This window comes from Anabrus simplex, chromosome 1 (genome assembly GCF_040414725.1).
Source record: "Anabrus simplex isolate iqAnaSimp1 chromosome 1, ASM4041472v1, whole genome shotgun sequence".
NCBI classification, from domain to species: Eukaryota; Metazoa; Arthropoda; class Insecta; order Orthoptera; family Tettigoniidae; genus Anabrus; species Anabrus simplex.
This window is the reverse complement of record NC_090265.1, coordinates 1,276,577,402-1,276,603,792: the sequence shown is the minus strand read 5'-3', so window position 1 is coordinate 1,276,603,792 and position 26,391 is coordinate 1,276,577,402. Positions and strand designations below refer to the sequence as shown.

The window sequence follows — 26,391 nt, the reverse complement described above, 5'->3', positions numbered from 1 at the left end:
CTTCGGCAGCGGTCAACAACAAGGTAATGGCCGATTAATAACTTCTTTCTTTGCTAGCTCAGCAGTTTAACTTTCGGGGCGGGTTCTAAGCGTTCAACCATGTAACCTTTTCCTAAAATGTAACTACTCTTTTCATATATTCTCTTTTAAAACGACATATCGGGATAGAGAGTGCTTAACCCTCTCGAGCTCCCACTCACATCGTCCTGAGGTGAACTTATTTTTCTCAACCAATTCTTCCGTAATGTAATGTAAATTGCTATTAAGTCACCTCTGTAGTATGGGATTAGCCCTTGTATTAACGGCCTAGTGCCAAGTAGGTCTTAAGCAAAGTGTATTAGGAGTGCAAGTTCGCCTCCTCTCAAATTGTATTTTAGAGGTCATGTATTAATCTTCTTGTTATTTATCAGACCTCAGTAGGTTGGGTATTTTGCCCCTGTGTATATGTCCTTTGAGGACGGCTTAAAGGTGGAGTTCGGAGTGGCCTATGATAGGCTTGTATTTTAGGGGGAAGTTGCCCTTTTTGAAAATTGTGTTTCTGCCTCAAGGAGGCTTTTGGATGTAATTGGAAGCAGATGTTTCTGGCATGTTTGGGGGTTTTCGGCCCCTTTGTTGTATGGTGTTCATTGTAAGGTTGGGCTCATTGCTCAAGAATTATGTTTCTGACTTTTGAAGCCCCAAATGGGGTACCTATGTAAATGTATTTGTCAATCGTGTTTCGGCTACTAAGTACCTGTTCTATTTGTTGTTACCTAATTTTGAAAAGAAAATATAACCTTGTTAAATTTTAAAATTAATTTCACTTTAGTAGCTTGAGACCCATTCACCACCCAGCACCTTCTTTCATGCATAACTACCACCAAAACACGGTAACAAGTGGTAGCAGAGCGTGGTTGAATGGGTCTCAATTTAGCCCCTTTTGACGGCTAAATATTGTTTGTTCCGAACTCTAACCATTTTCTCAGTTGCTGGAATTTTTTGACCTTTTCAAAATTGGTCTGTCATCATGCCCGGCCCTCGCGATGTTCTCCTTCTTAACTATTTGCGCAAGGAGGAGTTGATCTATGAATTAACTATCAGAAATGTGCAATCTGGAGGCACGGTTGCAATAGACACTAACAAGCTTAGAGAGTCCCTGGATTTGCCCATTTCCATCCCCAATTTGGGAGAGAAAGAAATTGACGATTCTCTTTCCACGATCACGGAGAATGTTACTGGGCTAGCTTCTGTAGTTAGTTTTTTGATGAAAATGATCCGTCTCCGAATCAAATTAAGCGTGTGCAAGGCAGGCTATATCATTTTTCGAATAGGGTTAACGATCTGTTGTCTCTAAAACTGAATGATGTTCAGAGGAAGGAAGCTAGTACGCTCCTGGAAAATATTTCCGAATTATCTAGTAAGGTCACTCAATTGTTAACTGGGGAAGTTCCTCCCAAATCTGATCAGCCCACCATAGTGAATGTAGGTAGCGAGGAAGAACCTGCTAAGGGAGAAGTAAATAGGAAAACCATCGCTGCTCAAACTATCTCTGCCCCATTGGACAACGAGTCTGAACGCCGTGCATCGCTGAGTAACATCCGTTCTGAATTAACTTCTTTGCCATTGAAACCTTTACCTACTATGTCACCCGGGTTTAGTAGCTAGCCTCATCCATTGGCAATGTTGCTCAGAGGTATTTCTAAGTTTTCCGTTAATACCACCAGTGACGTAATTTCATTTTTAAGATTTCTAGTGGAATTTCAGGATCATGCCCTTGTTTTTTCTCTTTCTCCATGTCAAATCTTGCAAATTATCTATCCGTATGCTATTGGTATTCTCTCTGACAAAATAGTTAGAGCCATTGCCGAGCAATCTTCTATTGAGGATTTCCATGCCCATTTGCTAGCTAACTTCATCCCGGCTAGGGCCAGGTCCTCCCTTATTCAGAAGTACTATTATCGTGTACAGCGCTTGGATGAAAACTTGGCTGATTTCATACAGGACATTAAGTTTTATACTAGGGTGTTTGCCCTTCATTTTCCTGAAGATCAGATTGTACAGGCTATTGTAGAGGGAATTTCACCCCCCTATAGGTCATATTTGTGTTTCGCGGCGTGCCCGCAAACCTTCTCTGAACTTGAAGCATTGGCCGTCTCAGCGGAAGGAGTTAGATACGCCGATTCTTTGCGTGTCGCGAAAGAACCTCCGCCTTCCTTTAGTAACACTCGGCCTCCACCTCGCCGACCAGTCAATCCCCGTAAATGTTATGCTTGCGGGTCGCCTGACCATCTGCGCAACAAGTGTCCGCTGATCAAGTCAAGTGGGACAAGGAATGGAGCCGGGTCATCACAAGGCTGTTTTAAATGTGGGGCTTTCTCACATATTGCCAAGAATTGTCCCAACTCAAATAGCACCCCCTCCTGCTCAACTTCTGGTGCAAATTCCACCTATGCCAATAATAAAAAGTGACTAGTGGCTCCGGCTGAGTCGACTAATCCATCTTCCCGAGACTCAGCCCTTAGTAAACAGGTTGTAAATGCAGAGAACGATCAGCCTTCAAATTCATCTTTTGAATGCCCTAAAGAATGTCTTAGGATTGCGGCGGATACCCCCGCACCTGTTCCTTTTCTTAAGATTGAGTTAAATAACGAGCCTATAACAGCTCTCTTAGATTCAGGGAGTGTTTGTTCGATTATTTCGGCTGAATGGTATTCTAAATTGAAATCGGTTTGTAAACTTCCTGACTATGTCTCTTCTCCTGTTCAATACATTTCGGCTAATTCATCTCCATTAGAAATTCTAGGTTCCTTACTGGTCAAGATTCGTATTTTTAAGTTTACATGGAAAATTAAATTGTTTGTGGCCAAGCAATTGTCTTGCCCCATTATATTGGGACCTGACTTTATTTCTCACACTGGTCTTGTGCTCGATCTCCAGTCTAGGTCGTGCACATTCAAATTTGCTTCTAGTTGTAAAATACCACTATTAAAGTGTAATTCTGTGTCATGTTCTTCTATTTCGCCTACCCAGGATGAGATGTTGTTAGACCTTAGACATCTACCTGAGGAGCAGGCTGATAGTATTCGCAAACTGTGTCAGTCGTTTCCCGAGGTGTTCTCTGATACTCTTGGTGTTACTGACCTTATTGAATACAAAATTGAGGTCACGGATTCGATTCCTGTTCGTTTTCCACCGTATAGGCTATCTCCACCTAAAATGAAGGCTCTGAAAGAAATTATCGATCAGATGTTGAAGGATGGTATTATTAGGCCCTCTAAGTCGGCGTATTCATCGCCTATTTTTCTAGTCCCGAAACCCCAAGGAGGCTTCAGGCCTGTCATTGATTACAGGGCTCTCAATCGGAAGGTGGTGTTGCAATCTGTGCCCCTTCCTGACCTTCATTCTTGTTTTTCATGGTTTCGTAAGGCCAAGTTCTTCACCATCTTGGACTTAAATCAGGCCTATAATCAAATTCACCTTGCCGAAGAGTCTAAACACCTTACAGCGTTTGCCACGGACTGGAATTTATATGAATACAACCGCGTGCCTTTCGGGCTCCCTACGGGAGCAGCTGTGCTCACTAGGTTACTAGATAGGGTTTTCTCCGACATCAAATTCGAGTACTTATATCACTATTCAGATGATGTCGTCGTATTTTCAGAGACTTTTGAAGAACATCTAGATCATCTGCGAGAAGTTCTCGATCGCCTTCGTAAGGCTGGGTTAACCGTTAAGTTGTCCAAGGTCGCCTTTGCTAAGCCCTCTATGTCATTCCTAGGGCATATTGTGTCACCCGATGGTGTAGCAGTCGATCATTCTAGAACACAGGCCATCCGTGATTTTAAACCTCCCAAGGACATTAAAGGTATCGCCAGGTTCATTGGTATGGTGAATTTCTTCAGAAAGTTCATTCCTAACTTTGCTAATAGAGCGGCGCCCTTAAACCTTCTTCGTAGGAAAGGCATCAAATTCGAGTGGGGACCTTCTCAACAAGCCGCTTTTGAAGATCTGAAATTAGCTCTCTGTAATGCCCCTGTCCTTGCTATGCCTGATTTCTCAAAGAAATTCATCGTCCAAACAGACGCGTCGTCGTCAGCGGTAGCTGCAGTCCTTCTTCAAGAGACTGAACTAGGGAGGCGCCCCATCGCCTATGCGTCTAGGACATTGTCGGCTCAAGAAGCCAAGTATTCCATTTATGAGCTCGAAGGTTTGGCAGTCTTATTCGCCTTAGAAAAGTTCCGTCTCTATCTGGAACATGTCAAATTCGACCTGGAAACAGATAATCAAGCCTTAAGCTGGGTCTTAGGTAGGCCGCGTCGTACTGGTCGTATAGCCCGCTGGGCTATTCGTATTTCCGCCTTCCAGTTTGATGTTAGACATATCAGAGGTACCGAAAATGTTGTTGCTGATGGACTCAGCCGTATGTTTCATAACGACGTCGAGACCCACGAACCGGTCGATAGTTCATCACCTTCCGAGTCCATACTATCTGGTGTTAATGCCATCTTAACAGATGCTCCCATGCTTTTTAGGGATATTGAGAAATACCAACGTGAAGATCCGACGCTGGCTCCGATAATGGAAACCCTTTCTTCTGGGGAACATGCTGTCCCTTATGTTCTGAGGAATGGTGTTCTATGTTGCCCTTCGAGGCATGATAAGTTGATGAAAGTTGTTGTTCCAGCGGTTCTTGTACCTATGATCTTCAAGTATTATCATGAGACCCCATTAGGAGGGCATCTTGGAATCTTTAAAACCCGTGAAAAGATTCGTGAAATGTTCATCTGGAAAGGTATGGACGGCGAAATTCGTGAACTTGTAAAAGCTTGTAAATCTTGTTTGCTCAGTAAACCAACCATGTCCACCAAGGTAGGCCTCTTGTCTTCGCATCAAGCATCGCGCCCCATGGAACGCCTGTATATTGATTATGTAGGACCATTCCCCCAGTCGAAGGGAAATGCCAACAAATTCATCTTTGTATGTGTAGATGGTTTTACAAGATTTTCGTGGTTATTTCCGACTAAGCTGGCTACCGCTCAGTCTAAAATTACTTGCTTAAATTCTATTTTTGCTTCTTTTGGTCCGTGCCAATATATTGTATCTGATAATGCTAAGGCTTTTACATCTAATCTTTTTCGTAAATTCTGTTTTGACTTGTCCATCTCTCATGTAACGACTTCTGCTTATTACCCTCAACCATCCCTGGCTGAACGGGTTAACCGTAATCTCAGGTCCGCACTTATTGCCTATCATCATGAAGATCATTCCAGGTGGAACACGTCCCTGCATTGGATAGCTTTTGCTTTGAATTCGGCGGTTCATGAATCTCACAAGTTTACTCCAGCTTCTTTGATGTTTAAGTTTGTTCCCAACACGCCGCTCTCTAACCTCTGGTCTCTGAGTGACATTTTGCCCGAGACAATAGATCCGGACAACATTAAAGATCTTTGGAAGAAGGCTAAAGCTAATCTTAAAGTATCTCATGAAAAGGTTAGGGAAAGGTATGATCGTGGACGGAGACCCACCCCTTTAAAGGTAGGTGACCAAGTAATGGTCAAAAATTTTGTTCCCGCGGGCAAGCTTGCCCCCAGATTTCATGGGCCTTGTATAATTCTCGATTTCCTCACCCCGGTTACGTTGTTATTAAGCAATCCAGCCACCGAGAGGATATTTAGGGTTCACCTGTCACAGGTGAAACCAGTGTAAATTTTGTGTCAACTTGCTTCATATAATTTGAAAGGAATATGAAGGTTATATTTTTTTTTGAGTTCAACTTTTAAGGCTTTCTGCCCCTTCTATAATATTTTGTCTTATATGTAAGCCTCTTGTAAAACCTTCCCCGATCCGTTAAACTGCCATTCTGTCCTTGCCTCGGCCATTACCACGCTCCCGTCTCCTGCTCCACCTTACACAGTGGCTTAACTTATGCCATGGATATTTGCACGCCGCTGGCCCCTCAACCTCTCCATAAGCCTGTACCCTCAAAGAAGATGATAGTCCAACACAATTCTGCCGCCAAGCTTTAATGTTTCAGTGCCCCCGCAGCCGCGCGACGCCGTGCAGCTACTGGAGCAGAGGACGGGCCCCCTCGGCCCCAGCGAGGACGACGTGTGCACGGCGAGCCGGAGTTCTCCTCCCGGCCAAGGCTGATGTGCGGCGCACGACCTGCTACTTGCCCGCAGCCTGTATATGTTCACCGCGGGCGCGGCGTGCTTCAACACCTCTGCTCCCCTCATAGTGCGGGCGAGCGGTATCTCAGGGTACTTGAGGGGTCCGAGCGGCCTCCTTTGGACGCAAGCTGCAACGGCCGGTCTGGCCATCCAACTTAGCCTACATCAACTACATGGACAGTCACTATAAGAGATGACTACACTTGGGAATTCAACAACAAATTTGGTGGACATTGCAAAATTTTTCATCACCTTTTAAAAGATTATCTTCAGAAATTCGCCTTCTACAAACATAAATACCTTACGTTACCAATTACAACAAAAATTTTGGAACTGAATTAAGAAATTTCTCAAATACTTCTGCAATTTATTTTAATATCAACATCAAAACTTGGACCTTATTTTCAAACAAAAGTTTATGTTCTTCTGTGTTACCCCTTGGAGGAACTTTTGGGGGGGGAGGTCTGTACCGGGTGGTACACCTCCACGCCGCTAATTTAAATGCGCGCCAGTTAAAACTCCTCTGCTGGAGGAAGTCTGAACTTTATTGACGGTATTAATTTTCTACCTTCTCGGAAGATGTCACTACCTGTAAATTTTGGAGTTTTAGAACTGTGTCACTTTTGATGTGTTTTTGTTTCGCTTGAAGTAAGAAGTGTGAACTTTCTCTTCTAGAGGACACTACTGAAGATCTACAATAGTGCAACCTAGTGCGGAGTCAAAGAACTATTTTTTTTTGGAGAAAATTTAATTTCAAGAGTTTGTTCTTTGTTAAATTTCTTTCTGTCATTGTTTAAGTTGGCAATATTTACCCCTTTCTTCCCCTTGTTATGAATGTATCCAATCCCGAATTTCTTCTATTAATTTCTGACCAATCTGGTGTATCTTCCCCCAACTTGAATCTGTTGCGGAGTCCTACACAATAAAGAGTTTGTGGGAGGGTGTTTTCTTTCCCCTAACGCCTAGAACCTTCCGCGAGAGGATATAAACTGCTGATTTTCGGGTCTCCGGGCCACTTGTGTTCCATCTTTCAGTGTGTTAAGTACATAGCAGGGGGCGGGAAGCGCCTCTTTCTTCGGCAGCGGTCAACAACAAGGTAATGGCCGATTAATAACTTCTTTCTTTGCTAGCTCAGCAGTTTAACTTTCGGGGCGGGTTCTAAGCGTTCAACCATGTAACCTTTTCCTAAAATGTAACTACTCTTTTCATATATTCTCTTTTAAAACGACATATCGGGATAGAGAGTGCTTAACCCTCTCGAGCTCCCACTCACATCGTCCTGAGGTGAACTTATTTTTCTCAACCAATTCTTCCGTAATGTAATGTAAATTGCTATTAAGTCACCTCTGTAGTATGGGATTAGCCCTTGTATTAACGGCCTAGTGCCAAGTAGGTCTTAAGCAAAGTGTATTAGGAGTGCAAGTTCGCCTCCTCTCAAATTGTATTTTAGAGGTCATGTATTAATCTTCTTGTTATTTATCAGACCTCAGTAGGTTGGGTATTTTGCCCCTGTGTATATGTCCTTTGAGGACGGCTTAAAGGTGGAGTTCGGAGTGGCCTATGATAGGCTTGTATTTTAGGGGGAAGTTGCCCTTTTTGAAAATTGTGTTTCTGCCTCAAGGAGGCTTTTGGATGTAATTGGAAGCAGATGTTTCTGGCATGTTTGGGGGTTTTCGGCCCCTTTGTTGTATGGTGTTCATTGTAAGGTTGGGCTCATTGCTCAAGAATTATGTTTCTGACTTTTGAAGCCCCAAATGGGGTACCTATGTAAATGTATTTGTCAATCGTGTTTCGGCTACTAAGTACCTGTTCTATTTGTTGTTACCTAATTTTGAAAAGAAAATATAACCTTGTTAAATTTTAAAATTAATTTCACTTTAGTAGCTTGAGACCCATTCACCACCCAGCACCTTCTTTCATGCATAACTACCACCAAAACACGGTAACAATTATTATTAACGAAAATAAATTCCAGATCATGACATGTAATTCAGGCCACTTTTAGGAGCTCTTCAAATCTTTCTTGTATTTACTGCTGATGTATGAACGCTCTCACTGCATTATAACAAAATTGCTTATATTATTGACGCAGAAACATTTTATTTCAAGAAATAGCTATATTTAATGCTGTTACAGCACCATATACCACTATTCCTGACTAATTTCATCCAACAGAATTACATCGATGCTCGACTTCAAATAAGATTTAAATCATTCATTTTCATTTCCTTTAGATATAATAAGTTATCACTGAATATCTTTTTCATATAATCTGCAGGCTTGTTTTAAGTACCGGTACTCTTAAGGTTGATTTACAGATATCCGCGATGTTTCAGTTAGGTATCCGGTCAGATGCAATGAATTCTGTTATTGTCAGTGATTATTAAAATACTTTCTTTGAATTTCACTGAAGCATCCACACAAGCCAGGAGCAATGCTGTATTTTACCAATCAATCAGTCACGAGTAACATACATTTAGGGCTGTCTCCCAAGAGGTAGATTCCCTATCAGTTGTTAACCCGATTTTTTTCTTAAATTATTTCCAAGAAGTTTGAAATTTATCGAACTTATCCCATGGTAAATTATTTAAATCCCTAATTACTTTGCCCCAGTTTGCACCCTTGAATTCCGAATCTATATTCATATTATAATACTTCCTATTTTGAAAAACACCTTTCAACCTTCTTCGTATGCTAATATTTAATGCCGTCTTTCCACTGGTAGCTATTAACTTACCACTTAGTCGAGTAGGTCGTCTCCTTTCTCCCAGTTCCTCCCAGCCGAAAATTCCCATCAATATCTTTTGTCGTAAATCATGCCCACTTTCCTTTGGATCTCCTTCAATTCTCGAAGCAAGTATTTCGGGTGAGGTCCCATACAACTAATTGGGGTCTTCCCACTGACATATAAGTCATTCTCATTCACATTCTCACTACATTCTCTAAATACCCTCATAACCATATGAAGTGATCTGTAAGCTTTCTTTACAATCCGGTTAATGTGATTTCCACAAAGATATTTCCTCTTACTGATACCTAGGTGAACAGTATGAGATACTTCCACTGTATCTACACAGCAATTAAAACTCAGGGAAGATTTTCTCTTGGTGAAAGTTAACCTGACTTTTCACCTCATTTACTGCCATACCATTGTCGGATTTCCGTATCACAACATTGTCGAGCTGCTTCTTGCAGTATCTCTCAATCCCATAAAAAATTTATTACTCTATACTGTAGCCTATAACATCATCTGCGAAAAGCCTTATTTGTGATTCCAGTCCTTTACACATTTATATATAGACATATATAAAAGGACATGTTCTGACTGACTGACTGACTGACTGACTGACTGACTGACTGACTGACTGACTGACTGACTGACTGACTGACTGACTGACTGACTGACTGACTGACTGACTCGTTCATCATCGCCGAGCCAAAACCACTGGGCATAAAGACATTAAATTTTGAGAATAATTTATATTACATTGTAAGTGCTCACTGAGGGAGAATTTATGGATATTCCGTCGCTATGGGGGTGGGTGTACCTCTATCAAACAGATTTTTTCCGGAAAATCCCACTAGGAGGGGTGCAGAAGGGTGAAATAGGGGTTTAATGTCTTTAAAGGGGATACTTATATCTCACAAAATGAATATATTACAGACCTGAGAATTGGCATTTGGAATATCCTTTAAAAACAAAGAAACACGAATTTCTTGTTTTTTGAAAATCCAATTAATCGGGGTTAAACAGGAGTGAAAAATGGGTTGAATTTTTAGAAAGACTGTATCTACAGTATATCCCAGAAACGTAAAATGTTATAGACGTAAAAATTGGTATTTGGAATCTTCTGTAAGAGTAAAGAAACATAGGTGATTTGTTTTCGCACACTCCACTTAAAGGGAACTAAAAAAGGAGTGAACTATAAATGAGAATTTCTACAGTATATCTCAAAAACTGAACATGTTACAGAAGTGAAAAATGGTATTTCCATGTCTATGAAAAATAAAGAAACCTGTATTTTTGTTTTCGGAGAAACAATTAGGAGGGGGCGGGGTAAACATGACTGAAAATGGGGTTGAATTCTTTTTATCATAATGCTAATGTCGCAGACACTGGAGATGTTACAGATGTGAAAATTGGTATTTTTAACCTCCTTTAAAAATAAAGAAATAGGCATTTTTTCGGAAAACCACTTAAAGGGGAGGGGGAGAATTGAAAAATTAGTTGAATTATTTTTATGAAGATATTATTATCTCAAAAACGAAAGATTTTGCAGACGTGAAAATCGGTATTTGGAATCTGCTTTAAAAGTAAAGAAACACGTATTTCTTTGATTTCGGAAAATCAAATGAAGTGGGGGTGAATGAATTTAAAAATTAATTGAATTGTTTGAGGATACTGTTTACGTCTCAAAACTCACGAGTTTCAAAACACACTGGCTAAAATTAGTTAGCCGGGCTGAGTGGCTCAGACGGTTAAGGAGCTGGTCTTCTGACCCCAACTTGGCAGGTTCGATCCTGGCTCAGTCCAGTGGTATTTGAAGGTGCTCAAATACCTCAGCTCGTGTCGGTAGATTTACTGGCACGTAAAAGAACTCCTGCGGGACTAAATTCCGGCACCTCGGCGTCTCCGAAAACCGTAAAAGAGTAGTTAGTTGGACGTAAAACAAATAACATTATTATTATAAAATTAGTTACAAATAGTATCAAAACTCACGACTACAAACTGGTAGGTAAAGTAAACATTCTAATGAGTCTCAAAATTCACGATTTTGGACAGCTGATGCTTGCGATGACTGCATGAGGGATGAGGTGCGCGGTGACTCACGCTTCCCTGACGACAGGCAGGGGATACTGTGGATGTTATTCTGCCACTCTAACTCACAGGGGAAGAATAATGGCTGGTAAATGAAAGTGACCGAAATGTATTATTATTATTATTATTATTATTATTATTATTATTATTATTATTATTATTATTATTATTATTAAAATATTTTGCTGTTGTCTTAAAGCTAATATAATGCATCTTTTACCTTTCACATAAATTTATAATAATGACGTATGCCCTCCCGGGAGGTCTGGTGCAGGTCTTTAGAGTTGACGCCGTACACCAAAGAGATTGCCAGACTGATGGATGCGCGCGGTAAGCGGGTGAATTATAAATCAGTGTCCACGACCGTGTCAAAAAAAGATATGTACCCCTACTACCCTTTCTCACATCACATGGAAAGTCTCCACTACTTGCCGCAGCACTATACAAATCGGTTAGCCGCGACGAACGGCATTTTGTGCCTATTTCCGCCAATATTATGTCAATAATTAAAGGAAATTAAGGAATGAATTAGCAGATAAGACAAAAAGGCCTGTAAAAATATCTGTTTTTAAATAATTCCTAGTTCCAGCTGACTAAAGTGGAATAAATTTGTAATGTTTAATCCACAATGTGGGGGGAGGGGCGACTATCACTTCTCGCCCCATCCCCTAATCGCCGCTACTGTTTGTGAACACGCCAAAGATGCAGAAAAAGAAATTTAATAACTTATTAATTTATACACGTGTGAACTTTCCACTCGATAAAAGAGTTGCTTATATGAAACACAAACTAGTACTGTTCGGCGAAATACGTGTGTAGGTGTCATACGTCTGTTTGGAGTTTCGGCTGCATTCCGACCAGGTTGTCTAAATAATGTCTATGTATTCGTCGCTGCTGAACACACTAGCCATTGCCGATATGCAGACATCAAGTATAGTGCTACTGTACAATACACCAGCCTGGAACTATGCGGTCGAAAACGAGGTTTACTAATGCAAGCGGTGCATTAGACAGGTAGCGCTGAGTAACACGTTGCGAGCGACAATCCGTTTCTTCTCTCTTCATATTCTGACTTGACATGTCCGCTGACAGTAGTGCCCCTTGAACATCATTTAGTAGACATCCCATTCACCAATTGTGCATGCTGGACATTTATAAATAGAAAGTACGGCTCTCGGGAGCCACCTGGTATATGCTGAAGACACGGCTCTCTCTTCGGTCTCATGGCAGGCACCTAGAGTCGAACAATACCTCCAGGAAAGCCTGTTCACTCTCAAGCCATGGTTCGAAAGGTGGAGAATCAAAATTAATGCAAATAAGTGCCATGCCACCTTATTCACTAAACGCATGGGCCGGCTCGAGGGCGGTCGGAACTTCTTTGGAAAAGTAATTAGATGGTCTTCGAGTGCGAAGTACCTGGGTGTCACCCTAGACCGAGGACTGACCTTTCGGAAGCATATATCACTAATTGCGGCCATGAACCACAAGTAGGATCTCATAATTAACTCATTTATTGAAAGCTGAAAACAGCCTATCCCCAGAAAACAAACTCTTACTGTACATTTCACCAGTAGAACAGCTACTTGATTATGTCTGCTCTATATGGGGCATTGTTACTGACTGGCACCTGAATAAGATGCAAGCCGTACAGAACCGGGCACTTCGCCTTCTTACAGGTCCCGATTGGTACGTAATGCCAACACTCACGATGAGTGTCACATCATAACCCTTAGGGATAGAGGACGGAACATGGCTAAGAAATTTTACGGAAATCTGCCCCAAGTGGGTATTCCGCTAGTAAACTCACTCGGTAACCACGAAACCAAAAGCCTCAAATACAAGCGGCTGAAGGTTATACTAAAATAAGCAGCGCCTAGCGGTAGGCCACACACTAGTCAGTTATGATATAAAATTCCGTATTCTAACCCGCAAATAAAACCATTCAATCATGGGAAACGCCATAAATATCACGGCCCTGTGGATCCGTCACAGAGCCGATGAAAGAAAGGGTGTATTGCTGCTGAACGGGAACAATACTCGTGAGGCGCTCAGTCCTGGTCTAACCGACTGCTCTGTTCAGCCGGTCGAAATATTTTTATTATTTACATGAAGAAATTATATCGAATGCATAGAGGGCTGTCGATAGTTGCTCCAGTGCACAAATCAAAGGATTTTAAACATAAAGCGGTTTACTACAGGTTGCACAGATAGATGTGTTGAACGCACACAAGCTCTTAAAAAAGCGTTCTTTCTGATTATATTAGACACGTTTGAGAAATGATTTACTGGTTAGGTGGAAAACAATTCGGGTTCATGAAAAGTTATTCCAGTGAGACTCAACTTGCAGGTATCCAATAAGGTACAGTAGAGATTTTAAACTGAGATCCAATGGATTGCATTGGTACTGACAAGGCTTTTTATGGAGTAGATTGTGGGAGAATACTGACGAAAATAAGGGCTATTCGACTGGAGAAAAGAGTGATTGAATGGGTGGTTAAATTTCTAGAAAACCGAGCTCGATAGCTGCAGTCGCTTAAGTGAGGTCAGTATCCAGTATTCGAGAGATAGTGGGTTCGAACCCCACTGTCGGCAGCCCTGAAGATGTTTTTCCGTGGTTTCCCATTTCCACACCAGGCAAATGCTGGGGCTGTACCTTAATTAAGGCTACGGCCGTTTCCTTCCCACTCCTAGCCCTTTCCGGTCCCATCGTCGCCATAAGACCTATCTGTGTCGGTGCGACGTAAAGCCAATAGCAAAAAAAAAAAAATCTAGAAAATAGAACTCGGATAATTAGTGCATTGCTAGATAACGTCCGAGATTGTCACAAAATAACGTACATTACAAGAGAAAACCCGAAATGCACACGTACATATATTGGTTGTCCAGCTCTGCTCGTCGCGTTGAAGTACGTAAGTAGGCGTTTTTATCTGTCTACGGTGTCTCTGGTGACAGATTACGAAGAATAAGATACCTTACATGTTCGAGTAAAACACCCAAAGGTATACGCGGTAAACAGCGATCTACCAGTGCAATATCGGGTTAGGTGATATTAACTAAAGAACATGTTAACAGTTTTTCAATTGGTGAAGGGCACTTTGCAAGATAAGCGTAAATGTCGCCGAATGGGAAGAAAATGTGGATATTGTTTCAGCCAGACCACCCTGAAATAAAAGTATCATATTGGTTTTAATTGAAAATTTTTGAATGATGATTTCAATTAAAATTTGGATCAAACCTAAATTTATACATATCGTGTCCAGGAACAATTAAAAGTTGAAACAAAAAGCCCCAGCTATGCCAACGCTAGGCATGCGGCTGTAACAGAGCAAACAGTTCACGAATCTGCATTGATTATATGCAAAATTGTATGCTTACAATCTTTCCCATTCAAAGCACATTCTATTTTCACCAACTTCCTTCAAAATTTCCAATATTCATTACTGAATATCGTACAATGCCGTATTATATATATGCGATGAAACAACAGTAACAAATGAAAAAACGAAGATTTTGAGGTGAAGTGTGTTCATTCATCCTGAGTTACATCAAAGGATATGTTAGCACAAGCATTAGGCATGTCTTTTTTTCCTCCGATAGCTGTGCTAGCTTATGTTTGTATCGCTAACAAAAGGAAGATTTGATTCAGTCCATCAATATTTTCCCCTTAGGCACAGCTACCTTCTCTATGACACAGATATCAGTATTTCAAAGAGAACTGTGAAGATGTAGATAAAGTGTACTTTCCAGTGGATTACGCAGAATTAATAATCTCTTCCAGCTCTACAAGTGTTTTTACGGTACTCTTGGTCCAAAAAGAAGAAATTCTCAATTTCAAATCTTGGTTACCAGCATGTTATAAGTAAAATGTACTGTTGTGGAGTCGTAAGAAAGGAAAGTCCGTAAAGAGATGAAAGAGCATTTTCAATTTATGAAGTGCATGGAGTTTTTCAGAGTTTATGGAGTTCCCTATTGTAAAATCCTGGTGTGGTTCAAAGCTCGAAATTTGATTGATGGGCTGCAGGAACGTATCTTCAGAATTTCAGAACACCACCTAATTCCAGATTCCAAATCCAAACCAGGTTTCCATGTTGAGGTGCCAATGATTAGTGACAAAAATTTGACCTATTTGAAAAGAAATCGCTCACTCTTCAGAAATTCAATCCTTTTATGGGCATATGTATTCCAAAACAGATATGTGGCCCAACAAAAATACTGTAGGTTATATTGGAGAGAAATGTCTTCTTTTGTAATATTTGCCTACATACTTAATTGTCTGTCCGTTTGGAGCAGGAAACCTAATATCCAACAAGTTTAATACATTATATCTTGAAGTCCAAAATAACAGAAAGCATCCAACTTTACAGAAGATGTGTGCTCCGAATCCAGTTTGCGTTGGTTTAAGTGGATTCGCATTTGTGACTCTGCGTGCAGACTAATTCAGTTGTATCCTTCTCCTGAAACATCACATCGCGTGGATGTGAGGGTCTTCTGCACCATGCGATTCGAATATGTATGGCCGGTAAATACCAAAGTGAGGATCAGAAAGGCATAGTTGTGTTAGCAAGGCATCAGAGCCCCATTCATACTAATAGTACTGAATAAAATCTGATAACTGAGACTTTTATATCATGACATCCTGAGTAAATTACAATAAAAATATATGCAACTTTTCAACTGCTACGGAGTTAATTCCCCACTTTGGAATAGGCGTTGAATACTCGAGGTTTTTAACAATCAGCGTGTGTTCCTCAAGACATTTTCTTCCATTATTTGTACTATTTTTTTTTTTGCTAATTCTTTAACGACGCACTAACACCTTGAAGGTTTTCGGTAACGCAAGGATGGGAAAGGGCTTGAATTGGAAGGTACCAGCCGTGGCCTTAATTAAGTTATAGGCCCTGAATTTGCCTGGTATGAAAATTGGAAACCACGGAAAACCATCTTTAGGGCTGCCGGCAGCGGGAATCGAAATGACCATCTTCCGAATTCAAGCCCATATCTTTGCGACTCTAACCATACGGTTATCACGGTTATTTAGAAGAGGTTACATTTATCTAATTATTTTACAATTCGATTTACGTGTCTTCGGCAGAGATCTTATGACAACGGTGCGATAGGAAAGGGCTAGCAAACGGAAGGAAGCGACCATGGCCTTTATTACGTTACCGCCCCAGCATTTGCCTCGTGTGAAAATGGGAAACCAAGGAAAACCATCTTCAGGGCTGCTGTCAGCTTAGTTCGAAACTTCTATCTCCCGAATGAAAGCTCGTAGCTACGTGACCTAAAACAAGCGGCCACTTAGTCGGTGGTTACAAATTTATATGAAATTGAGTGACGACAGTTATCCTCGCATTCATTTATGGACTTTAGAAATAGTCTAACTGTTATGATGATTGCGTTATACATAATCAGGTCCTTTTCTGTACTAGACTGTAAAATGCTATACCACCCACCACATATATAATTGTCGTATGTTACGGATGCAGACATAAATTTAAGTTTGGTTAGTACTCACCACAGCGTCATGACGACGTACGGTGTCCAGCACCAAATGAACGCGGCCACGATGGTGATAGTCATGCGCAGAGTTCGAGAACGCGCCCTCTCAATGTTGGTCATGTCACTCCTGCGGAGACGTAACCGGCCATTGTATCTCTCTTCCCGCCCATTTGATTCTGTAAGCAGAAGATAATATTGTGTTACTTCATACACTCGACAGTTGAACGAACAACAGGGTTGAACTTTTATATTTAGAACGACTAATTGTCCTTCGTTAACATGTAGATAGAAATACAAAATTATTTACTTAAATTAATATTTTACTCTACAGACCACTTATTAACATACTGCTGCTATTTTTGCCTACGGCTACCATTCTTTACGAATACAGGCGTTTGTTGTAACAAAATGTTTTCTTAGTAGCTACTTTAGTGGTTGAAGAAACCTTCTGGGAAACAATATTTCCAGTGCTGATTAAAGATAAATATACACAGATGCTTTTGTTTGTGTTTGCTTATTTTACACTCACGAGTGACGAACTCCTATATTTATATACTATAATATTATAAAAGGGGAAGATTTGTATGTTTGTTTGTACCGAATAGACTCGAAAACTACTGAACCGATTATAAAAATTAATTCACCTATAGAAAGCTAAATTGCCAGTGAGTAACATGGGCTGTATTTTATTTTAAAAACAATTTGAGGTGGGGGGCACGGGGGGGAGATATAAAAATAATAGGCTAATATAGGCAAAATATCGAATTTGTCGAATAAGGACGAGACAAATCTCAATTTAATCCTCTTGACGCAAAGAACAAAACTCGGTAAGCCCTACGGGCCCAAAAACCATGTTTTAAGGCCATAAAACCAACCGTTACGGAGATATTAGCACCAAACTACCCCTGCTCTAGGAATCGGATAAAGTAATGAACTGCCGTAACCATGGCAACGTCAGCTCCAGGATTCTACAACAGCAAAATTATCTAAAATCACAAAAACCTAACATGTTACAGACATGAAAATTGATATTTGGAATCCCCTTTAAAACTAAAACACAAATATTCGTTTTCAGAAAGTCCACTTAAGGTGAGGGGGGGGGGGGGTGAAAATAGTGAGGAAGTAGTTGAATTATTTATATGAGGATACATATATCTCAAAATATAAAGATGTTACAGACTTTAAAATTGGTACTTGGAATCTTCTTTAAAAATGAACACACTCTTTTTGGAAAATACACTTAAGGGGGTGAAAAGAATAAAAAAGCTGGTGAATTTTTAAAATGAGTATCTTCTTCTATAGCGTTGCCCACACCTGTGGGGTTGCGGGTGCGAACTGAGTCGCACATGGGGATTTGACCCTGTTTTACAGATGGATGCCCTTCCTGACGGCAATCGTATGTGTAGGGATGTAATCTATTATTCTATACTAATATTATAAATAGGAAGCATTTGTATATTTGTTTGTAACGGATAGACTCAAAAACTACTGAACCGATTTTAAAAATTACTTCACCTATAGAAAGCTACATTGCCAGTGAGTAACATGGGCTGTATTTTATTTTCAAAAGAATTCGAGGTAGGTGCGATGGGGGGGAGATATAAAAATATTAAAGTAATAGGCTAATATAGGCGAAATCGAATTTGTCGTACAAGGACGAGACAAAGCTCATTTTAAATCCCTTGACGCAAAGAACAAAACTCGGTAAACCATTCGGGCCAGAAAACATGTTTTAACGCCCTAAAACCAACCGTTATGGAGATATTGGAACCACACTAACCCTGCTCTAGGAATCGGATAAAGAAACGAACCGATGTTATTAGTGCCGATATTTTGGTCCACTTTTCCGATCATTGTAACCATGAAAACAACCTATATACTGTACACAATTGTTAAGATGGTGCGCCTATGACTTGAAAAAATTTCTCAACATTTATACTCAGATTCACTATATGATGTGCGACATGAGTGACAAGCCCAGAGAATTATAATTTTCGATAATTTTAGTAGTTTCTTTTATGCATCGTGTATTTCCTTGATCACTTGTAATAGTTACGAAATGTCGGGTCAAACAAATACATCCAATAATATTTATATTTGTGGTTCCATCTAGCGGAAGTATACTTACGCTAAACCTGCAGGTGTGTGAAGGGAGCAGGTATATCTAGGTGGGAATGAAGGAAAAACATTGTAGAAAAATATCTTAGAGGTCGACGCTAATTAGGAACTAATATTTAGAGGCCCCCATGAAGTAAAGAAGAAGATACACTATAATTCCAAAAATGACAAATAATTTCTACGTACTTGAGTAAATACACCAGTAATATATAAATATCTAATGAAGTCAGTCACACAGATGGCATGAGTGACTAAAGCCAATTTCTGATAACCCGTACGAAGAACGGGTACTTCTGTTTGTCCGAAAATATAGCAGTTGGAAAGGTATCATTAGCTGTTCATTATTATGATATTTTGTTCTCGTCTGCACTTGAATGGAAATATTGATTTATTTCCTATCATTGTATCAAAGTATCGATCGCTAATTTAGTTCATAGGGTACAAGAAATGGAAACATGTACTTTATGTATTTAGCTCAGTGCTTCGTTACAGTTATCTCGTGAACTTCTTCGTAGAACATGTATTGGATAATTACTATATACACTCATGCTCAGAAATTACGGATAATGCTGATACATGGAGAAACAACGATATGTTGGGCGGTTTGCGGTTTTAAATCACCTCGGGGTAGGCCTATGACCATGTGGTGCATTTGACCTGCGATCGTCGCACGGTGGCGTTGGAAGCAGTCCAAATACGCATAGGTGTATTGGTGCATGTCAGAGTACGGTGCAGCGAGTAAGTGCGCAGATGTTTTCAGACGTGCTAATGGTGACTGCGTGGTGAAAATGGCTCAATGAACACATATTGATGACGTTATGAGGGGTAGAATAATAGGGCGACTGGAGGCAGGTCAAACACAGCAGGTCGTAGCACGGGCCCTCCGTGTTCCACAAAGTATGATCTCAAGATTATGGTGTCGTGTACCGACCTCCCACGGACTCGAACCGGCGGACTGCCAGGTGGAAGGCAGCCGGGATTCGCAGCCGAGTCTAGAGCTCAAGGTGTCAGAAGAGATTAATTAGTGTTAGAATAATGATAGTCATCGACATGAGACACCTTGTAGTACTTGTAGTACTGTATAATAAGTATAATAATTATAGTTAGATTTAATAATTGGAAAGCAGAAGGAAGCCTTCAGCTAAGTATTGGAGAGCAGTTTGCGAAACGCGCTCGCTTACAAAAGTTGTTGACTAAGAGCGGAGACTTGTTGATCACAACAAGGTATTTACTGTGTATCAACAAACAGAGCTAGTATGGCAGCGGGCCGCCGAAGCCGACAAAGAAATAAAGCCCAGTGCAAGGCCATTCAGGGTCAGTACAGATGCACTAGGGAAACAAGGAAAGATGACGATAAAGTAAGACAGTAGTGCCTAGGTAGCAGCACTTACTGTGACAACTATTGAGAATAGCCACTTGAGGGCGCTAGTGACTGGATGATCAGTTTAGCAATGCCCGTAAGACCCAAGGAGGTAGGGATAGAACTTTGAGTTCAGGAGCGGAGATATAACCCCTGGCCAAGATGGCGCGGGGCCTTCTTCCAGCTAGTAGTTCGTACTTGTCAGGACGAGATTCTGTTCGGGCATAGCCCAAGTGCCGTAGGGCAAGATTAAGATAGACGCGTAGTAGAACAGTAGGCGCGTGGAACAAGCTCGCTCTCTCTACAGATCATTACATTCAGACTTGTAAATATACTGTACATAGTAGTTGTAGTTGTCCTCAGTAATAAAGTACAGGTAAATAATTTCATCTTTTATTTCGGGAGTTGCGGGACGAGTCATACCTACAAATTACCTCCCTACAATCCGCTCGGCAGGACAGGTAATACTTCAACATCCAAGTGCCTGGTGACCAACCTACGAGATCGTCTCACAGGACAGGTAGGTCACGACAGGCACGTATAAAAATTTGGTGTCAGGTAGTGCAGGGTCCCGAGTTCGATCCTCGAACAGTGTCAACTCACCGAAATAACGTGAGAGAATCGCGACTTCGTAGATGATTGTCCGTAAGAGAACCGCGACTTCGCAGAAGATTTCCGTGTGAGAAAATCGCGACTTCGCAGAAGATTGTCCGAACCGCGCTACCGCGTAATTTCGTTCGTGTGCCGCGCATCGCAGAAGAGGAGCATCACTACCGCAGCCTACTAAGCCAGCCCAGCAGAGGGGTAGCAGTCCAGTAGCAGACAACGCCATCCGGTGGAGACGCAGCACTACAGCCGACTACTCATCCAGCCCAGCAGTGAGGCAGCATTGCAGATTAAGGTAAGCTGAATATTTATTTCAAATGGCACGACAGAATAGTTCAGTACCAGCAGACCGAGGCACTGAGATGCTCGAGGACGGGGTAGAATCAGTAAGTATGAGTGGGCCTTTTGTTACAGTAGTAGAAGGACATCGCCTCATTGGACGAGAGTTTGATGGCAGTCAACCAGATAGACTGCATGAGTTCATAGCTAACGTAGATGCTGCTGTTCGTATGATTAAAGATGAGGATCAAGAGTTGTTTTTCAAGTATATTTTAACTAAGGTTACGGGCAGAGCCCGAGATAAGTTGTTGTACAGACGTGATATACATAACTGGGAGAAAGCCAAGCGGGCATTGATAGAATATTATGGCCAGCAAGGCACGTTAGATTTGTACATTTGTCAAATGTTCCAAACAGCGCAGGACCCGCGAGAATCAGTCGCACTTTGGGCGCACAAAATAGAAACATTGTCAGCTTCTTTTAGAGAGGCAATACTTGAGGATGAATTAGAGGAGGATCGTGACGCGCAGTTGAAAATAACGAGAAAAATATGTGTTGCTAGTTTCATACAAGGGTTAGCCTACCCTCGAATACAAGCTAAGGTACAGTCAGAGAAGGGCATTACTTTTGAAAGGGCAGTTGCACTTGCACAACAGGAAGAAACCGTAATATTGTCAAAGAAGGCACGAGAGGGCCTACAACACAAACGTAGCTCAGGGTTTAGCAAGCGCAAACCAGAAAAGGAGCGCAGTGCAGCACCAAAGTGGCATACTAAGCCAACACATGCTAGTGTTAGGGTGGTCTGTTACAATTGTAACCAGGAAGGCCACATAGCAAGGAACTGTAAGAACACAGGAACGCAGGGGGCTCACACCACACAGACCGCTAGTTCCAATACAGCTACAGGGGGCACCTTCAGTAAATTAAAATGCCGCTATTGTGGGAAGACAGGGCACATTGAACGTGACTGTAGAAAGAAACAGAGGGACAAAGAAACAGAGGTACGAGAAACAGTGCGCATAGTACGTACACAACCAAACCAAGTGACAAAAGAAAACAGAATTTGTTATCGTTGCGGCCGAAAAGGGCACATACAGGTGAATTGTCGACAAGGTGCACACACTCAAGGTGCACACACTCCGGTGATGCGAATGGATAGCCGTAGGTGCTATTCGTGTGGTCAACAGGGCCACATTCAGAGAAACTGTCGAAAAGCCCAAGGCGAGTCCACAGGCAGTAGGGCCATGAAAGGCCAAGCTCAGGGTGGTCGCATAAGGGGCAAGGCCGTAAGATACCGAGCCCAATGCGAACATTGTGATAGATGGTCACACCGAACCCAAGACTGTTGGTTCAAAAAGAAGGGTGGCAGTACGCACGCCACGAAAACCTCCGTGGCTCAGGCGGCAAACTAGAACGGGCCCGTAGCAAGGGGACAGTTACGGAGGCCCGCAGACCAGAAGGTCCCAAGAATTCTGACGTAGAAGGCACGGTGCTGATCCAGGTCGCAAACCAAGGAAGACCGTTGAGATTTTTAGTAGATACTGGGTCCGATATCAGCCTAGTTAAGAGGCAATCGGTACCCAAGGAATGCCTGATTGACGGGAGTAAATCAATTGAATTAGCGGGTGTAAGTAAGGGAATAATTTACACCCAGGGTACTGTACGTTTTGCCATAGGAAACACAAGTCACACATTTCATGTGGTAGGGAGTGACTTCCAATTAACACAGGATGGTATAGTTGGGCGAGACCTCCTGACAGATAGCGTGATTGACTATAGGGAAGGTCATGTCACCATAAGAGGGCGACAATACCCTATGGGGGCACGAGAGACGAAGGTGATCCGTCTCGAACCAAGGACCCAGAAGGTCGTTGTTATATAAGTAGATCGAAATCTACCTTTAGGAATTATTGAGAAGGAAGAGGTGATACCAGGGGTGTACCTCGCCGGGTGTCTGACTAAATCAGCACACTACGAAGCAGTGGTTAGCATGATGAATACCACTGAAAAGGCAGTGACTTTACACAGTCCACGAGTGCACATACAGGAGGTAGATAAGACCTGCCTAGCACAAGTGCGAAAGGTAGAGCAGAACAGTAGAGTGGCAAACGGAGAACCGGCCACCCAGAAGCCCCGATCACAGCGGGTGATAGACTGTTTGCGAGTTGATCACCTCACACAGGTAGATAAAGAAGGGATATACGCCATCTGTGCTGAGTACAATGATATCTTCCATCTTGAGGGAGACAAACTAACTCACACTGATGTACTACAGCATGAGATCCCTACACCCCAAGATCAACCTCCAATTAATGTACGACCATATAGACTTCCCGAAGCACAGAAAGGGGAGATACAAGCTCAGATAGACAAGATGCTAAGTGATGAAATTATCACACCTAGCACATCAGCCTGGAATGCGCCATTACTTTTAATTCCAAAGAAATTAGACGCCTCAGGGAAACAAAAATGGAGGGTCGTGATCGACTTTCGTAAATTGAACGAGATAACGATAGGAACCAGTTATCCCCTGCCATTAATTTCAGAACTGTTAGACGCCCTTGGCAAGGCGAGATACTTTTCACTTTAGATCTCGCGAGTGGCTATCACCAGGTGTTGTTGAAGCCTGAAGACAGGCCAAAGACGGCATTCTCTGCGCTAGGACGCAAGTACGAATTTAGGAAAATGCCCATGGGTTTGATGGCCGCGCCAGCCACGTTTACGAGGCTGATGAACAATGTGCTCACAGGGTTAACAGGTATAAAATGTCTGTGTTACCTGGATGACGTCATTGTGTACGGTAGTTCAATCCAGGAGCACAATGCGAAGCTAAGAGATGTATTTCAAAGGCTGAGAGAGAACACGCTGAAACTCCAGCCAGATAAGTGTGAATTCTTAAGAACCGAAGTAACATTCCTAGGGCATGTAATCACTGACGAAGGTGTCTTACCAGACACACGTAAAGTACAGGCCGTTAAGGACTTTCCGAGGCCGACCACTAGCCGCCAGATCAAGCAGTTCTGCGGACTGAGTGGGTACTATAGGAAGTTCATACCTAACTACAGCAAAATCGCGAAACAGCTGTATCAGTTAGTGAAGAAGGACGTTCCCTTTGTATGGGGAGACGATCAGGAACAAGCGTTCCAGATACTAAAGCAAAAGCTAATTGAGGAACCTATATTGCAGTATCCGGATTTTGAAAAACCATTCGTTGTTACCACTGATGCGAGCAACGAAGCGGTTGGGGCAGTATTGTCACAAGGACCTATCGGAAAAGACCTTCCAATTGCCTATGCAAGTAGAACGCTTAATAAAGCAGAAATGAATTATAGCGTAACTGAGAAAGAATTGTTGGCAATAGTGTGGGCAGTAAAGTATTTCAGACCATATTTGTTTGGTAGAAAATTCACTGTTGTGACAGACCATAAGCCGTTGAAGTGGGTCTTCAACGTGCAAGATCCGTCTTCACGCCTGCTAAAGTTCAGGCTGAAGCTGGCGGAATACGACTTCGACGTCGTATATAAGCAGGGCAAACAGAACTGCAATGCAGATGCCCTGAGTAGGAATCCCACTGAACCCAAGTGCCAAGCGCGAGTGGTTAACTCTGCTCAGCACAGGTCTCACTCAGAGACAACAGTAGAAACTCAGGCCTCAGACGAGAATAGGGAGGAGGTACTGTCTTCAAAACCCGAGGACGCTACGGCAGAAGCGGACGGTAGCGAGGTTTCCGAGGACGCTAACGCAGAGGAGATTTCGCCCGAAGGTAGCTTATCTGAGGAAGAGAACGAATTAAGCGAAGCTGAAAAGCTAGCCATTTTGAAAGAATGTCATGATTCTTTGGTGGGAGGCCACCAAGGAATAGCGCGCACGTACGCCAGGGTACGTGAACGAATTCAGTGGAAGGGCATGAAAGGGGACATTGAGCGCTATGTACGCACATGTCCCTCCTGCCAAAAGAATAAAGGGACCAGACCAGACGTCAGGGCTCCCATGAGAATTACGGATACCCCGAACACAGTCTTTGAGAAAATATCCCTAGACGTAGTTGGACCTCTTCCGTTGACAGAGGCAGGAAACAGGTACATACTGACATGCCAAGATCAGCTGTCTAAGTACCTAGTAGTGAGTGCCATGCCTAATCAGGAGGCAGAAACCGTGGCACGGACGCTAATCAATAACGTAATAAGTATCTACGGGATACCAGAGCAGATTCTCACTGACCAGGGTAGTAATTTCATGAGTGATGTGTTTAAGACGCTGTGTAAAACGCTGCGCATTCGGAAAACACACACTACGGCCTTCAGGCCACAATCGAACGGTAGCATAGAAAGATCCCATAAGGTGCTCACGGAGTACCTAAGGCATTATGTCTGCTCAGGGGAGCAGAATGACTGGGACAAATATTTGCCTACAGCTAGCTTTGTGTATAATACCACAAAGAGCACAAGTACAGGGTTCACACCCTACGAATTAATTTTTGGAAGGAAGGCAAATATCCCAGGTGTGCTGCAAAAGCCACCTGAAATGAATTGCAACGAACACCAGAACGTGGTGGAAGAACTGACGGCACAGCTTAGGCGGAACCACGAGGCCGCCAGAAAGACCTTAATAGAGCGAAAGGAATTAGAGAAAGAACACTACGACAAAAAGCAAAATGAGGTCACCTTTCAGGTAGGTGATAAGGTTCTCTTGCGCAATGACGCATTGCGAAGAGGAAAATCCAGAAAGCTAAGCCCACCATTCGAAGGTCCGTACGAAATAGTAGATGTTTCAGGGGTGAACTGCACCCTACAGATGAACAAGAAAGGAAAACGGGTGAAAGTACATAAGAACCGTTTGAAATTGTACTTGTAGAAACGAGAACTGGGAAGCGAATGGTAACACATATCCTGTCTTTACCCTGTAGGTAGACAGCAGATATGCCGCGAATGCTAGGATTGTTGTCCATCGTAGTAGCAGTGATAGTCGTAACGTCACACCGCAACAGAATAGCCGGAGAAGTACTGGATGTCAAGGTGACACCATATGAGAGTACTCCAGGGGCATACTTCGACAATCAGGGTGAGATACAGTTATACCATACGGAATGGACACTAGTTACCTATGTAAACCTGAATAAATTAAGTGATGTATTTTCAAAATGTCAAGAGACACATACACTGGACTCAATTAATATGTACACAGTTAGAAAGAAGTACTAACCTAACATGTCAACAGGATGTTAAAATGCTAAGTGCACAATTAGATAGAATTAAGGAATCGAAGGAATTAATTACGAGGATTACTAAACCAATAGGGGAAACGAATAACACTAGGCGAAAATGAGGCCTAATTAATGCAGTAGGTTCCATCGCAAAGGCATTATTTGGAACATTAAGTCAAGAGGATGCCGATAAATATGAGTCAAAAATTAGTGAGTTAGAGCAGGAACAGCTTTCAATTATGAAAATTGCAAAAGACCAGATGATAGTAGTAAAATCAACATTGCAATCTATGAACAGCACCATTTACGATGTCACAGCCAATGAGCAAAGATTAACTCAAAACATTGCAGAAATTAG

The 26,391-nt window shown here is 42.1% G+C and overlaps 1 protein-coding gene across 1 annotated transcript in view; it reads right to left on the bottom strand.

Annotated features, from left to right (window-relative positions):
* Window positions 1–26,391, bottom strand: part of LOC136858695 (adipokinetic hormone/corazonin-related peptide receptor variant I-like) — a 441,435-nt gene that overhangs the window by 286,822 nt on the left and 128,222 nt on the right. The window contains exons 4-5 of the mRNA XM_068225731.1: window positions 22,773–22,788; window positions 16,484–16,623 (exon numbers count right to left, since the gene is read on the bottom strand). Of these exons, the coding sequence (XP_068081832.1) occupies window positions 16,484–16,623; window positions 22,773–22,788 (156 nt within the window). The remainder of the gene's footprint in view (window positions 1–16,483; window positions 16,624–22,772; window positions 22,789–26,391) is intronic.